The 13,427-nt window shown below is 43.4% G+C and overlaps 1 protein-coding gene across 9 annotated transcripts in view; it reads right to left on the bottom strand.

The window, feature by feature from the left end:
* unc79 (unc-79 homolog, NALCN channel complex subunit) overlaps positions 1 to 13,427 on the bottom strand; it is a 33,023-nt gene that overhangs the window by 5,005 nt on the left and 14,591 nt on the right. For 2 of the 9 annotated variants that reach the window (XM_076748477.1, XM_076748485.1), the window contains exons 17-39: positions 13,133 to 13,273; positions 12,461 to 12,676; positions 11,912 to 12,139; positions 11,440 to 11,581; positions 10,804 to 10,883; positions 10,559 to 10,707; positions 10,293 to 10,450; positions 8,771 to 8,952; positions 8,413 to 8,614; positions 8,090 to 8,272; positions 7,373 to 7,441; positions 6,622 to 6,959; positions 6,296 to 6,478; positions 5,949 to 6,111; positions 5,416 to 5,565; positions 3,999 to 5,282; positions 2,535 to 2,636; positions 2,067 to 2,183; positions 1,495 to 1,597; positions 1,264 to 1,404; positions 1,099 to 1,137; positions 859 to 971; positions 352 to 437 (exon numbers count right to left, since the gene is read on the bottom strand). In XM_076748477.1, the coding sequence (XP_076604592.1) occupies positions 352 to 437; positions 859 to 971; positions 1,099 to 1,137; positions 1,264 to 1,404; positions 1,495 to 1,597; positions 2,067 to 2,183; positions 2,535 to 2,636; positions 3,999 to 5,282; positions 5,416 to 5,565; positions 5,949 to 6,111; positions 6,296 to 6,478; positions 6,622 to 6,959; positions 7,373 to 7,441; positions 8,090 to 8,272; positions 8,413 to 8,614; positions 8,771 to 8,952; positions 10,293 to 10,450; positions 10,559 to 10,707; positions 10,804 to 10,883; positions 11,440 to 11,581; positions 11,912 to 12,139; positions 12,461 to 12,676; positions 13,133 to 13,273 (4,569 nt within the window). The remainder of the gene's footprint in view (positions 1 to 351; positions 438 to 858; positions 972 to 1,098; positions 1,138 to 1,263; positions 1,405 to 1,494; positions 1,598 to 2,066; positions 2,184 to 2,534; positions 2,637 to 3,998; positions 5,283 to 5,415; positions 5,566 to 5,948; positions 6,112 to 6,295; positions 6,479 to 6,621; positions 6,960 to 7,372; positions 7,442 to 8,089; positions 8,273 to 8,412; positions 8,615 to 8,770; positions 8,953 to 10,292; positions 10,451 to 10,558; positions 10,708 to 10,803; positions 10,884 to 11,439; positions 11,582 to 11,911; positions 12,140 to 12,460; positions 12,677 to 13,132; positions 13,274 to 13,427) is intronic. The other 7 variants (XM_076748478.1, XM_076748479.1, XM_076748482.1 and 4 more) reach the window with 7 other exon arrangements.

Raw genomic sequence — 13,427 nt, 5'->3', positions numbered from 1 at the left:
TCTATAAGCGAAGATATTTCCATTTAACTGATCATTCAGTCCTGGTCAATCATAATGCTCATGATGAGAGCAGGGGATTTAGGACACTGAAGCACAGATGATTGCTTGGATGAGCTCATGCACCACCGGGTCCTTATCTGTGTCATTTATTTAGCTTAACAGTAACAATAAACTGGTACAGTGGAGAGAGTATTGCAGAGTAAGGCAGGTTTTCTTGAATGCCCCAGTGATTTGTTGTTTTAGGGCTTATGCTGTGTATGTAGCCAAACCTACAAAAGCTTTTGCTTTGACAAGAGCTCCTCCTGCTGGCTAAACAAGTCAACACACAAACGTGAAAGAAAAAAATCCCACCTCGAGTAGCATGTTGAGGGCAGCAACAGAACTCAGTTCGTTAAAATCTATCAAGGAAGATGCAAGTGTTCGCAGAAAACTCCCATCTGCAAAAAACAAAAAAAAACATAAATAGATGAGGGTGACAAATATTTATTGGGAGTCTACAGTAACACCTGGTTTCAAAAAAGTTGGGACGCTGTGTAAAATGTGTTGTTGGCATCAAATTCAGAATAAGCACATATTTAATGAAGCTGATGAGGTGAAACATCAGATATATTCTGTTTCATGTTTTGCACAGCACCTCAATCCTTAGTCTTATTATTATGGGGGAAATGGATGCATTAAAATAAATATGTGACAAAAAGCAGTAAAATATGCATCTGCTATAGGTTACAAAACATAAAACTCACTGTATCAAGGTCAAAACACACAGACACCAGCAATGAGAGACTCTGTAAGTCTACAGAAACAGTGCAGATACTTTTAAAAGATTTCTGAGTTTAGTTGTCAGTGATATGAGCAGACCTTTGATGTTACTTTGGAAGAGTTGGGGCAAGATGCCATTAGGGGCCAGCTGGTGAAACATACAGCGGAGGAACTGCTTGGCTACACCTGCTACATTCCCTGGGATCAACATACTGCAAAACATCACAGAGAGAACGGCTGTGTTGGACAGGCGGTCACACTTCACATCTATTATTAAACTCATCTATAAGCACACTGAATATCTGAGCATGCCAGTGTGACGGCTTTAATGTCTCATACCTCTCAGCCTGTCCAGAAAAATTGGCACTAGATGCCAGCCTGAAAGAAGTTAAAGCAGTGGATTAGGACTCGAGGATGAATTATGCATGAGCTCTAAGGGTGAGTTATGAAACTTCATTTAACGGTGAAGTGCTGTGTGGATGTAGATTGCTGGAGCGGCTGTACCTGCCCACAGACTGCATGATGTCGAGGAGCATCGGAGCAGCCAAATCAGGGCTGAGGTGGATGAACATGGAAAGAACGACCACCGCGAGGCCCAGAGTCTCCTCGTCGTATTCCTCCAGCACGGCTGCGCAGTCCCGACATCTGGGACATCACATAGCAATAAACCAGGCCGGTTTGAGCATTAAGGTTACTCATTTGAGGGAAGGCATAGCTGCCGACTGATTCACTCACCTGTCAGACATTGTGGTTGGCTGCTCATCTATGAACTCCTCAGGCGCAGGGACAAACATGCTGACTGTGCTCGGTGCAGAGAGCAGGCTGGTCTTCGTGGGACCTACAAAGGAAATGAAAAAAGAAAAAAAATTCAGTTATTAGATATTGATTGAGGTCATTGAGGAATAACATGTTGGTCTGTCTAAATCTGTCTAAATGAAGGTACACTGGTCGTAATCTTATAACTTCTAAGAGGAGATACTGAGGCTACTTGACTAGATTAGTCCAAGCACTCTGAAAATGTGATAAATGATTCAATACGAAAAGTAAGAAAAAGTGAACCAATCTTGCAAAGTTCATCTAAAAAATCAAGGCTACTTTTTAGTAACTTTAGTAAGTAGGAATGTGTTTATGTCTCTGCTTACATATCTTTTTCTTCTTCATTCTGTTGTGATTTCAATTACGTATCATGAAGTGTTGTTTTCCACTTTATTTCTGTTTCGTTTATTTTCTTAAACGTGTTAGTGTCGGCGCAGGATGTCCATGCATCTCCTCAGGGAGTCATTATGGAATAAAGAAGAGTGACTGACCCGTCTCCCAGGTGCTGATGTTGTGTGGCGCACTGGACTGATGTTCCAGCTGTCTCTTCATTAGCTGACTCATGGTCAGAGCTCCCAGAGAGCCTCGCTTCACCTGACGGTACTGAGCTGAAGGTCAGACACAGAAAACAACACCTGGCTTAAAGTACCTTCAAATAATGACTCAGCAGTGCCAACAAGTGTGTGTGGTTGCATGGAAATAGGTAAGACACACATGAAAAGAGATGGTTGGTGTAATTTTATAATGCAGGAAAAAATAAAGACAAAATTAAACTCAACATTATAACAACACTTTAGAGTGAGACTGATTTTAAAATTAATTTTTAAAAGATTTCTCCATCTTCTCAGATAGCACAGAAATACTTTAGAAAAAAACGGGAAATTAAGGCCGTCAAATGAAACCACAACAATCGGACGGATTCAAGTTTGTGAGGAGACTAAGAAGCATTTGGATCCTACTTGATACTGAAGAGCGGTGGCTTGTTTCAGGCATAGCAGCTTCGAGTGTTGGGGCTGAGGCTGATTCTCGTGGCTTTTCCAGTGTAGACAGAACTTTGTGATCTGCAAGGCAACATGGGCAGGGCATTGGCTTCAGAATATATGCTAAGCTATAAACATTCAGTCGCAATAAATACTACTTTTGAGGAGATAGTTAAAGCATTTAGTGCTAATTTGTTAAAGGTTTCTCGTGAACTTTAGTGTTTTGCCTCCCTCACTGCTCCCTCTGTTTCTTTTATAGTTAGTCAAATTATTTAGGACATGTTGGACATGTTCCATAGTACATTTATATGCATACCTGCGTGCTGGTAATATTGATCTCCTTAACTACAAATCATGTATCCTTTAAATTTATGATGTCTAACTATATGCATGCTATCACTTTTAGATTTTTGGGTGCATTTTTCCGAGCATGCCAGGCTGCCATTGGTTTCCGCTTTATTTGGAATATGGTGTGAACATCTGTAGCTTCAATTGTGCTATCCATCACGGGGAACATCAAGCCTTAATTAAGTCCTAATTCTTGCGATCATTATGTGTAAATGTAGTTAAAGTGCAGATTGCTTTGAAAAGTCTGCACTACATTACCTCACACTAATAATGTCACTTGGATGGCAATAAAATGATAATAAAACTGTATTTATATAGCAGATAAAAAAGATGCAATAAAGTGAGCTTCAAAAGAAAAGAAAATATGTAGGACATTAAAAACATATCAGAATGGATTTTTTTTTTCTTGAGGGACAAATCAAAAAACACATGAATGAAGATGAATGAAGCAGATGAAGAAAGATGAATTAATGAAATTCATAGCAAATAATTGACAATTCACACTGTGGGTAAGGTAAATATGGCACAAGTTCACGACTAAAAGCTGTCTGAAAAGGTGACTTTCAAGCTTTAAATGACCAGATCCTCCTAAGTCCCATGCACTGGATCATTAAAAGTTGTAAGTGAGGTGCACATTCTCAGATCAACAGGAAGACGCTTCCTGAGTCTATGAACTCAACACAGCATCATTGTAGGCTTTAGTCCTGATTTAGTCTGGAGTGAGGCCATGAAGTGATGTGTAAGTTATTTAACACACGTTTTCAAAGTCTGCCAATTGATTTGGACATTTTATAGAAATGGAAACCACTGAATGCCTGAAACTGTGGAAAAAAACACACCAGGATGGTCTGAAAAATGCTTAAGTGTAACCTAAAGTATAGATGATTTGTAGAAAATGATCTAAAACTGTATTATCATACTTTAAATGGTTACGATACACACTTCTGAATCCCCTGGCACAAGAAGTGCTTATTATGCTTCTGAAGGGTAAGCCTCCTCAAAGCTAAGACACCTCCTCAAAAAACATTTTGAAACTAATTACAGAGCACCTGACGAGCACAGTGGTGAAGTAGGAATTATCTTTATCCTTCTTACCAGTTTCTGCAGCCTGCTCACCGCCCAGTTTGTCGAACATATTGAAGGTGATGTCCAGATATTCCCTCTGGATCGCACTGACAGCTATCTTCCTCTGTTTCCGTTGTCTGGGAACAATCTGGATTTTAAACTCTGCTTCATCATTGTCGTCTCCATCGTCAGGTTTGAGGTCACTGTCCCCGTCATCGCACATGTCGTCGTCCTCTTCGTCATCCCCATACTCTTCTTCGTCATTGCTGTTACTTTTGCTTATTTCTGGTGAGGAAAGAGGCTCTGCTTTGTCCTCTGGGATGTCCAAGAAGATGGTCCTTCCAGATGGACTTGTCCCTAGTCCCATTCCGGTCCTTATCTCCTCTGGGGTCACGGGCATGTCGTCGAGAGAGCTGTAAGGGACATGTGGGGTCTTCCTGAGCAGGTCTCTCTTCTGCTTCAGGGTCATGGGACTTTCATGGCAGACATTTTCTGGTCGGTCTGGAAGATCCAGAGAGGTGCTGGGTGTAACACGGTTTGGCTTCTTTTCCAGAAATGGCTGCTCTGCCCCTCCCTTTTCCACCACACGGTCTTGGGTCTTTTTGTCACTAGAACAGTCCTCCACACTCACCTGAACCACAGGAGACAGTCGCAGAGTGTTGCTGCTTGCAGGGGAAGCCGAGACCTTTGGACTCCCGTTGAACTTGGAGGCTAAGATGGTGCTAAGGTCAAACTCCTCATCGCTCTCTACGATCCTTAGAGGAGGCAATGGCTCAAACACCAAGGAGTCGCTGTCGGACATGGAGAGCAGTGAGTGCTTTTCTGGAATGGAGGTGCAGTCAGAGGAAAGGTCGATGAGGTCTTGGTCCTCCTTCCCCTGAGCTGATCCTCCGAGCGAGCTCTGGTCCAACTTGTCCTCAAAGGTCTCCATGCAGCTGAGGCGAACCTCTGGGATGACAGGCTTGGAGATGTCGGACTGGCCGCCTCGGGAGCCCCGCCGGTCCACAGCATCAATGCCCTCCACCCGAGCCGAAGAGCCATCAGATGATCCTTTGCCATGATGCCTGCTGTGGGACGTGGATGAGGATGGGGGCAGGACCACAGGGGGCGCCTGCATGTCACAGCGATCGATGCAGGATTTCCGACGATGTTCATCCAGATTGAAGAGGATGGAGTCAGTGTTGGAAATGTCCAGAGACTTCTGCTTGTGCATGGCCTGCAGCCGCTTCTTCCTGGTGCTCTCCTCCCTCACACAGTGCAGAATGCTGTCCTGAAGGGCGCTGGCTTCACGGTACTCTGACAGCTCAATTTCACCTGATACACAGAAGAAAAATTAGACTTCACCCGACTGAAAGCCTCCTGCAATCTCTAAAATATGTTGTGCTGAAAAAGATTAAATCAATGTGCTGTTACACCACACTTTACCCTGAAAGCCTCTGCTTCTTACTTTTCTTGGCATTCAGCTCAACCGGCTGGTACTTCACAGACTTGCTGCCACCAATCCTCTTCAGGCGGGCAAAGAAGGTCTGTGACTCCTTGTTAGCAGCACCCGTCGGCGTGTCATGGACGTCTGACTCATCAAATACACTGTCCTCTTCTAAGAAGGAGAAAAATTAACATCAGTGCCGCATTTACGAGGCAACCGGATTCATTCACTGCAGAAGAGTGTCATTTTCATCGTATCCTATCATTATAATCTACAGGGTACAGAAAGGCTTTTCTTCCAAAATGTTTCCTAATTTGTAGTCATAAATGGCATCCATTTAAAAAAATATCACCTAAAGCGAACGATTAAAAAAAATATTTTCTTAATATTCAAACTTTCTTAAGCAAAGGTCTTAAAGTTACTCTAGGGAGCAGCAAGCTGTTAGATAGTAAATACAATCTTAGAGTAAATGTATACATTTTTACTTATTGTGAAGCGCTCAGCAGGTTAGAAGTCTTGTGTTGAGTCAAACAACATCCTTTATTTTCCTTCACCTTTTTCTTTCTCGCTGTAGCGGCTCATGTTAGAGTTATCACTGTAGAGTGGTCCCGCTGTAGCATGGGGACGACAGCTGTGGTACTGAGCATTCAGTGTGTTGATGGTGATGTGGATCAGATGGAGGACCACTTTACTGCCATCCATGTCTCTGTAAGGGTACTGTGGTGCATAGAAAACATAGAATTGTGTCATTCTCTTTGCAATTCATACTGTATATCACAAGATATAAAGAAAATATGCAACAGCAAGAGTCAGCAATCAGCAAAACATGTTATTTAGGAAACTGAATGAATAATGATCCATGCTATGAAATACCACTGACATGTAGAAATGCAAAGGGTACCTTATAGAGGATAACTAGTAGGGCTTTGAGCCACATCTGTCGTATGTGTGGCCTCAGGGCCCACAGAGAGCATCTAGGCGGCTGCTGGAAATAGTGTCTCAGCTGGGGGCATGTGCAGTACTTCAACACCTGGACCACCAGGGGGAGCAGCTGCTTCCCCAAACCAATATTGTAGTCCATCACCTGGAAGGAACAGCAGTTAAATCCATTTGAATTCATGTTATACTGTTATATTCCTCACATCATGCTACTAAACATGGCAGTTAATCTGTAGCTACAGTCACAGAATGCCAAAAAAAGGTGATAATATATTAAATATCAGTCACCTGTGCAATGCCAGCAATGAAGGCATTGAAGCAGGTGGAGGTGCGCATCTTCTGAGGTGCAATCATGAAGCAGCCCTCCTGTTGGTCATAACCCAGCAGCACATACAGGTGACGTTTCACTGTGTTGAAAGCCTTGGCACTGCCGATGTCGGCCTCTGCACTGCTCTGGTCTTTGGCCATAAATTTCATGAGCACCATGATCAGCTGGTGAACTGTCTGATGATCTATGCCAACATCCTCGGGAAGCAGGTCTCTGATGATGGTGTCGTCCTCGGGAGACGGAGTCTGGCCTACAAGAGGGGCTGAAGCATCAGGGTTAAAGTGCGGGAGGAAACGTGCTGCAGATGGGGAGAAGATGGGGAGAAGATGGGGAGAGGGAAGGGTGCAGGAGCAGAGGGGGGGTAACAACACAGAGGTGGAGGGAGGGGGTCAACTCATCCTGAGCACACAGAGGTGGAGACATCATCATGCAATATACATACAACTGTGCAATATGTTCATGGGATATGTAAAGGGGGTGAACACAAAAAATGACCAGCTAGCTGCTAAGAGTTCCTTTTCACTCCTTTTAGTGTAAGATCGAGGCAGGGTGAAAAAACAATGACTGTCACCACAGAGCAAACATTGCTTTTTCATATTTTCTCTCATAATTTCACATAATAGATAATAATAAGATAATCATACTGTACTTTTCCTCCAATATGATGTGATTATGAAGAATACTGTATGTTTCAGATTTAGATTTATTTACCTGGCAGGACTTTCTCTATCATATCTCCCAGTGTCGGGGCAGAGTGCTCTTGCCTTGTAAGCCTTAGAGCTAAAAACCACATATGAAGAACACAATTTAGGAGAATGTACAGGGGGAGTACAGGACACGTGTCTGAGCTTCATCGTCGTCCAACATATGTGCACACACAAACACATACACACACAAAACACACTACATGGCCCAAAACAACATAAAATCCAAGTGTTATCAAGAATTCGGGCATTTGGACCAATCACCGATATCAAATATCCACATCATGTTTGAAGCCAACACAAGCAGCATCTCACAGAAACTCAGACAGCCTTCTGTGGAGGGCCAGAGATAAAATAAACATGATAGGGAGTTCCTCCTTTATTAAAGAAAGTAAGTGTTAAGACAGTCAAGTGACATGGACGCTGGGAACAAATGAGTGAGGAGAGAAACATTAGGAAAATGGGACCAGGCTTTGGTCAAATAGTCTTTGCAAATAAATGAGCACTTGGGAATAGAAATCACCACATTAGGGCAGCGCAGACTGTGTCAGGTAACAAGCTGACTTAAAAAGAGGGTCCTGGATTGGTCGGGCAAAGCACCTATGAGGCACTCACGGTCGCAGAAGGTATTTGCAAACACTGTTAGACCACAGACTGAGTGAAAGTGACACAGATTCAGATTCAAATCGACAGACAGACAGATTGGCTGATCTGTGCTACTCACGAAGTCGGTTGCTCAGTGACTCGGGGAGTGAAAATGCCCGTTTAGACTCTGACGGGCCTCCCTTCACACTGTCACGGAGGGAGCGCACACTCTTCTGTCGATTCCTGGCAAAACGAGCCCGCCGTATCTTCCACATTGCTGCATCACTGAGGTTGGCTACATTGGTTCTTACGGCTGTGATGGCTGACAAAACAAGGATTATGAACTTCATTTGGAGCACTATCAGGCTGTAATGTGTGTTACAATAAATATTATGATGACAAACACACAGAGTAGGTGGAGCAGGTGTAAAATCTCTGAATGGGGACACAGCAGCTACGTACTTGTAGGAAAAGGGAACTCCTTGTTGCAGTCCAGGTGTAGCTGGGCCTCCAGAGATAATGTTTCAAAGCGGTTGACAAAGAACTCCCAGCTAAGAGCGGGAATGTCCTTCTTCAGGAAGTGCAGCAGCAGGAGTTTGCTGAGGATGATGGGCCGATCCCTCACAACAGTATCGAACTGGAAATCCAAGCACAGGCATAACCCCTGGAAAATAAACAACACACACATATAAATACACAGCAGGACATGAATATACACAGCAAAATTTTGGTGCAGAAAGACACAAGTGTGTCACATAAAGGTTTAGAAGGTGCAATGATGACTTTTCCAATATGGTCCGAACAATTGTTTGCAGGTCACCTGCAGGGCTGGCCTCTTGATGGTGTCCAGCAGCAGTCTGGCCCGGGTGGCCACAGCTGGGTTGACGTCCTCCACAGAAGCCAGGAGACAGCAGAAAGCGTGGGCCAGGGAATACTTCAGCAAGTGGTTTTTGGTCACCGCACCAATGTCCAGGAACCGACACAGCACCGCTACCTTCTCCACTGGGAGTTTTCATGAAAATACAGAGAGAAAGGGAACATCATTAGCAACACAGACAGATTACACAAGACGAAGAGGAAACGGTGCTGCCACATGGCCGGCTAAATTTAGCTAGATATAATAAAAAGAACCAGCTCTGAGGTCTCTGTGAAGATAAGGTCATGTATTACTGAGTGAATATTTCTATGTGATCATATCTGTCTTCATACATCAGAGCATCAATATGAATTTTGTTAAAGAACTGAAAAATGTGCTGTAAGTAATATAAATAGCATAAAATTACATCATGCAGCATCTGTTCTAAGTATCTTTGCAAATTTATGAAGTGAGGTCAATCAGAAGTCTCCCTGGTCATCTACTTTATAGATGTAAAAATACACAAGTTTATATGATGTCATGTTGTAAATGCAAGACAAACATTGACATACACACAGATGCCCTGTGTGCGGAATAAAATAAGTATGCACTGTTATTGTAAAAAAGAAGCTCCTTCCAGTTACTGTTTTATTTATCAGATTAAAGGCTACAAAAAGGGGCTTTATTCTTAAATCTATAAACTCTCACCCATCCTGGGCTGATGGATAGCACCTAGTGTGAACCACTAGGTGTCAGTGTGGCAATCAAGAGACATCCCAGAGAGGCACCGCATTGCCAGACACATTTAAGGTTTTAAAAAATATACGTACACTTATTTTCTTAGTATTTAGAAGAGGGTATAATAACATTATTAGAGCTTGTGATCATTGTATAGACCATCAGCATCTCAAGCTGTCATTGTGATGCATAATTTTAATGGGTGGAAAGACTGAATGACTGAATTTATTTGACCATTTTCTGGTGTATTGATATAGAAAACAGGCTAATAACTTTACGCCTTTTGAGCATTATTCACTGCATGTCTTGGCTACTGTCTATTCAAGTGTTTCCCTGTTTCCCTCTATTCATAGGACCTGTCCTCTGTCTCAAGGTCATACAGCCCCTCTCTGCCAATCACAAAGCAGGAAAAACCTTATTAATCCCACAATTCCTCTTTTCCGCCTGCTTGAGCTGCACAGTAACCATGGCAACAGAAGTGGGAGTTGTGGGCAGGCAGTGGTTTGGGTAGCATATTATATAAACAGACTGGGGGTCTTCCACTAATGGTTCATTTGGGCACAACTGCATCCGCTTCGCTCGCAAAACGTGCCATTAAACCGAAGATACAAACACATGATTGATGATGGTTTGGTCAAATTATGATAAGCTTGATGCGGTATTACCTGCATATGAGGCTCTACACTCTATAAAATCATTTTTAAATGCAAATACATACATCAGATGCACCATAAGCTTCATCTCCCACCTGCTTCAAATCGTATTTTCCAGTCTTTGCTGTTGAAGTTTGTGTTGATGAGGTTCCAGAAGATGTCCGCCCCATGCGACAGGGAGAGGGCGTGGAGAAGCTGAGGCACAGCCAGGGAGGCCAGCTGGCAAAACTCTGACTTCAACATGGACCACAGACTAAAACACAAACACCAAATGAGACACATACACACACATACATTTCTGCCATGCAGGTGGTTCAATACAACAATTTCACATGTTCTTCTCAGACCAGTCAGCACACACCTTGGGATGAGCATTTTCTCCTGGATGTAGGCCAGAAACTGGGGGTGATCCTTGCGGGCGAGGTACAAACACTCTCCATGGAGACACAAGATCTTCAGACAGTTCAGCATGTTGAACAGGATGTCAGGCTCCTCAAACTTGGACATTTCCTGAATGCAGAGGAGATGTGTGACTCAAGTAAATCTCAGAAAACCTACTTGAATGCCTCTGGTCAGTTTTAATATTCAGTTGTGCAGAACTAGTACCTGCAGAATGGTGTATATGAGCTTCAAAGACACAGGGAGCTGCTGATAGGAGAACCTTGTATCAGAGTTATTCTTCATGGCTGGAGGGAAGAGGAGCGTAGATTTAGAAACAGCTCAACGTTCTGTCCTAAACTGATACCACTCTCACATCCGCATGAGGGTGTATGGCAAGTAGCAAGTAGCCAGTTAGTTTAGTTTAGCAAAAAGATTAGCAACAGCCAGCTTTCAGGCAGGTACATAAACTACATGCAAAACAGTGAATTTACTTCAGTTTCTGAAAAATGTTTTAAGTCTTTATGTTAAGCTAACTGGTGACTAGCAGTAGCTTTTTATTTGCCATACAGACATGAGAGTGGTATCAATCTTCTCATCTAACTCTCAGCAAGAAAGGAAATAAGCATATTCCCAAAATAAAGTATTCCTTTATATAGGTAGCTACATCAGCAACCAGTAAGTTTAGCTAATAGCTTAGCATAGCTAAAGCAAATATGTCCATTTCACAAATTGTTAAACCATTCTTTTCAGGATTATTGTTCTTTTTGGCATTAATCACATCAATGGAATTATAATTTGCTTTGTCTGACTCATGTATGTACAATTGTTATTTGAACAATGTTGTATACTGTTGATACACACGTGCGTTGTCAGGAGAGTGGTTAACAGGGTTGTCGGTGTGAGCCCCACTTGGGTTGTCCCCTTCCTCACTTCCATTCTCCGTCCCGAGAGAGAAATCTGGCTGAGACAAGAGCAGCGTCTCCTCCAAACTATCCGTGGGTTCCTGCAGAGGAAACCAAACACTCTCAAAACATCTCCTGTATATGTTCCATATATTCATCAGTAGCTCAGCTGAGCATCAGCAGTAACGTTCAGTTAAGTGATTTTAGGACTACGTATTTCTAAGTTGACAAAAACAGAGACAGAGATTGGCATGATTTATGAACATCCTTTATGTCATCTACAACAGCATTAACTCAGACAGAGACACAGTTTTCAGCATTCTGGTTTGGGACATGGCGGCGACACGGCATCCATGTCAAGGCCTTATGTGGCCATATTGCACATGGTTCATTTTTATTAGATACATAAACAGTCACACAGGGTGTCTCACCACAAGGCGAATCTCTTCCCGTGGGGTCAGCCTCTCCAGGAGCTCACAGCCCAGCTGGTAGCACAGGATGCTGGATTGGCACAGGCTGCACTCCAGGGCCTTCTCATCCTTCTGGCAGGTGTGTGAGCCACCCCACGGGGCCTGGAAGACGTTGTTGATGATGCCCACGATATCCTTCCCCAGGCTGCTGTCTAGACCCAGCATCACACCGTCATCCTGAAGCTCCATCTGGGACAGCAGCGGAGACGACCGTAAAAACAGGGGAACAAAAAGTGGAGCACGACATACAAATCTCAACATCCCACCTGTGTGCATTGTTGTCATTGCACTGGTTGCCATTCTTCTCTATGTGAATGAGCAAGATGAATAATGTGCTATATATTATGGTAAAAAGCACTTCAGTGTACATCCTTGGCCTTCCTAACACAATATGACTCCATACATATACAGAAATATTATCACAATTGAGCATCAGAAATACACTGGTTGTCCCATTACGAATATGTTTATTATCTTTTGAGCAATTTTTCATCAGGGAAGTGTGATCACCTGCTTTAGGATGAGGTCAAACATGAGGATAAAGCAGCCAAGGTTCATGTCATCGTCCTCACAGTCCAGATCCAGAGCGCAGTGGCCGGTGGCGTGACCCAGGTTTTTAAAGGGGCTGCAGCGCAGGGGGCTGCGGAACGGGCTCCTGAAGGGGCTGGGGAATGGACTCAGGGTGTTGTGCTGCCCACGGCGTCCTGGATCTGACACCACACTCACCTACGAGCAAAGAGCACGTCACTATAAAATGCTAAATAAACGTGTTTCACTTTAAACTCCAACTATTTATGCCCCTGGCAGTCTTTTATTCCCCAGTGTTCCCTGTTCCTGCCAGTAACAATGACACATGACTTAAATTTCAATGATAAATCTGCAATCATAGTCAAGTTCAATTAAGCCCTTTGAGGGAACTATATTTAGATATGGGCAGTTACCATGGCAACATACAGCACATCCAAATGAATGGTAGCAATTGAAAGTAGACATGTGCACACCCTAATCCCAGCTATCTGACAGATTGCAGAATATCAAAAAAAAAATCCTCCCTAAGGTGTAATAACATCTAGTCGGGTGTTTTTTTAACAGCACACCGTCAGCCCCGGCTTATTACGACTTATTACGCATCATATATTTGAATGCTTTTGCGTGGACCATCAGCATTGCTGTTTCCCTCACCCTGCGAGCTCCAGTGTTGCCAGAGAGATCTGAGGCACGCGCCTTCCTCTGATTGGCCAGCTCCTTCAAGGAGTTCACTCCATCAGAGAACATCCCAATCAGCAGCTGAAGAGGCACCACAATGTCCAGTTCTGACAGCACCTGGATCCAAACCAGACACACAAACGTTTACAGGGCCCACTCACAATTAGCACAGCAAACCTACCGACCACAATGAGGGAGAATACAGTTTTTCATGCAGCTCAGAGCTTTGAAAGATAACATTAAACTCAACGGCGATGTGATCTTCCAGAAG

The sequence above is a fragment of the Chaetodon auriga genome, chromosome 14 (assembly GCF_051107435.1).
Source record: "Chaetodon auriga isolate fChaAug3 chromosome 14, fChaAug3.hap1, whole genome shotgun sequence".
NCBI classification, from domain to species: Eukaryota; Metazoa; Chordata; class Actinopteri; order Chaetodontiformes; family Chaetodontidae; genus Chaetodon; species Chaetodon auriga.
The sequence above is the reverse complement of the archived record's forward strand: the minus strand, read 5'-3'. Positions and strand labels throughout refer to the sequence as shown.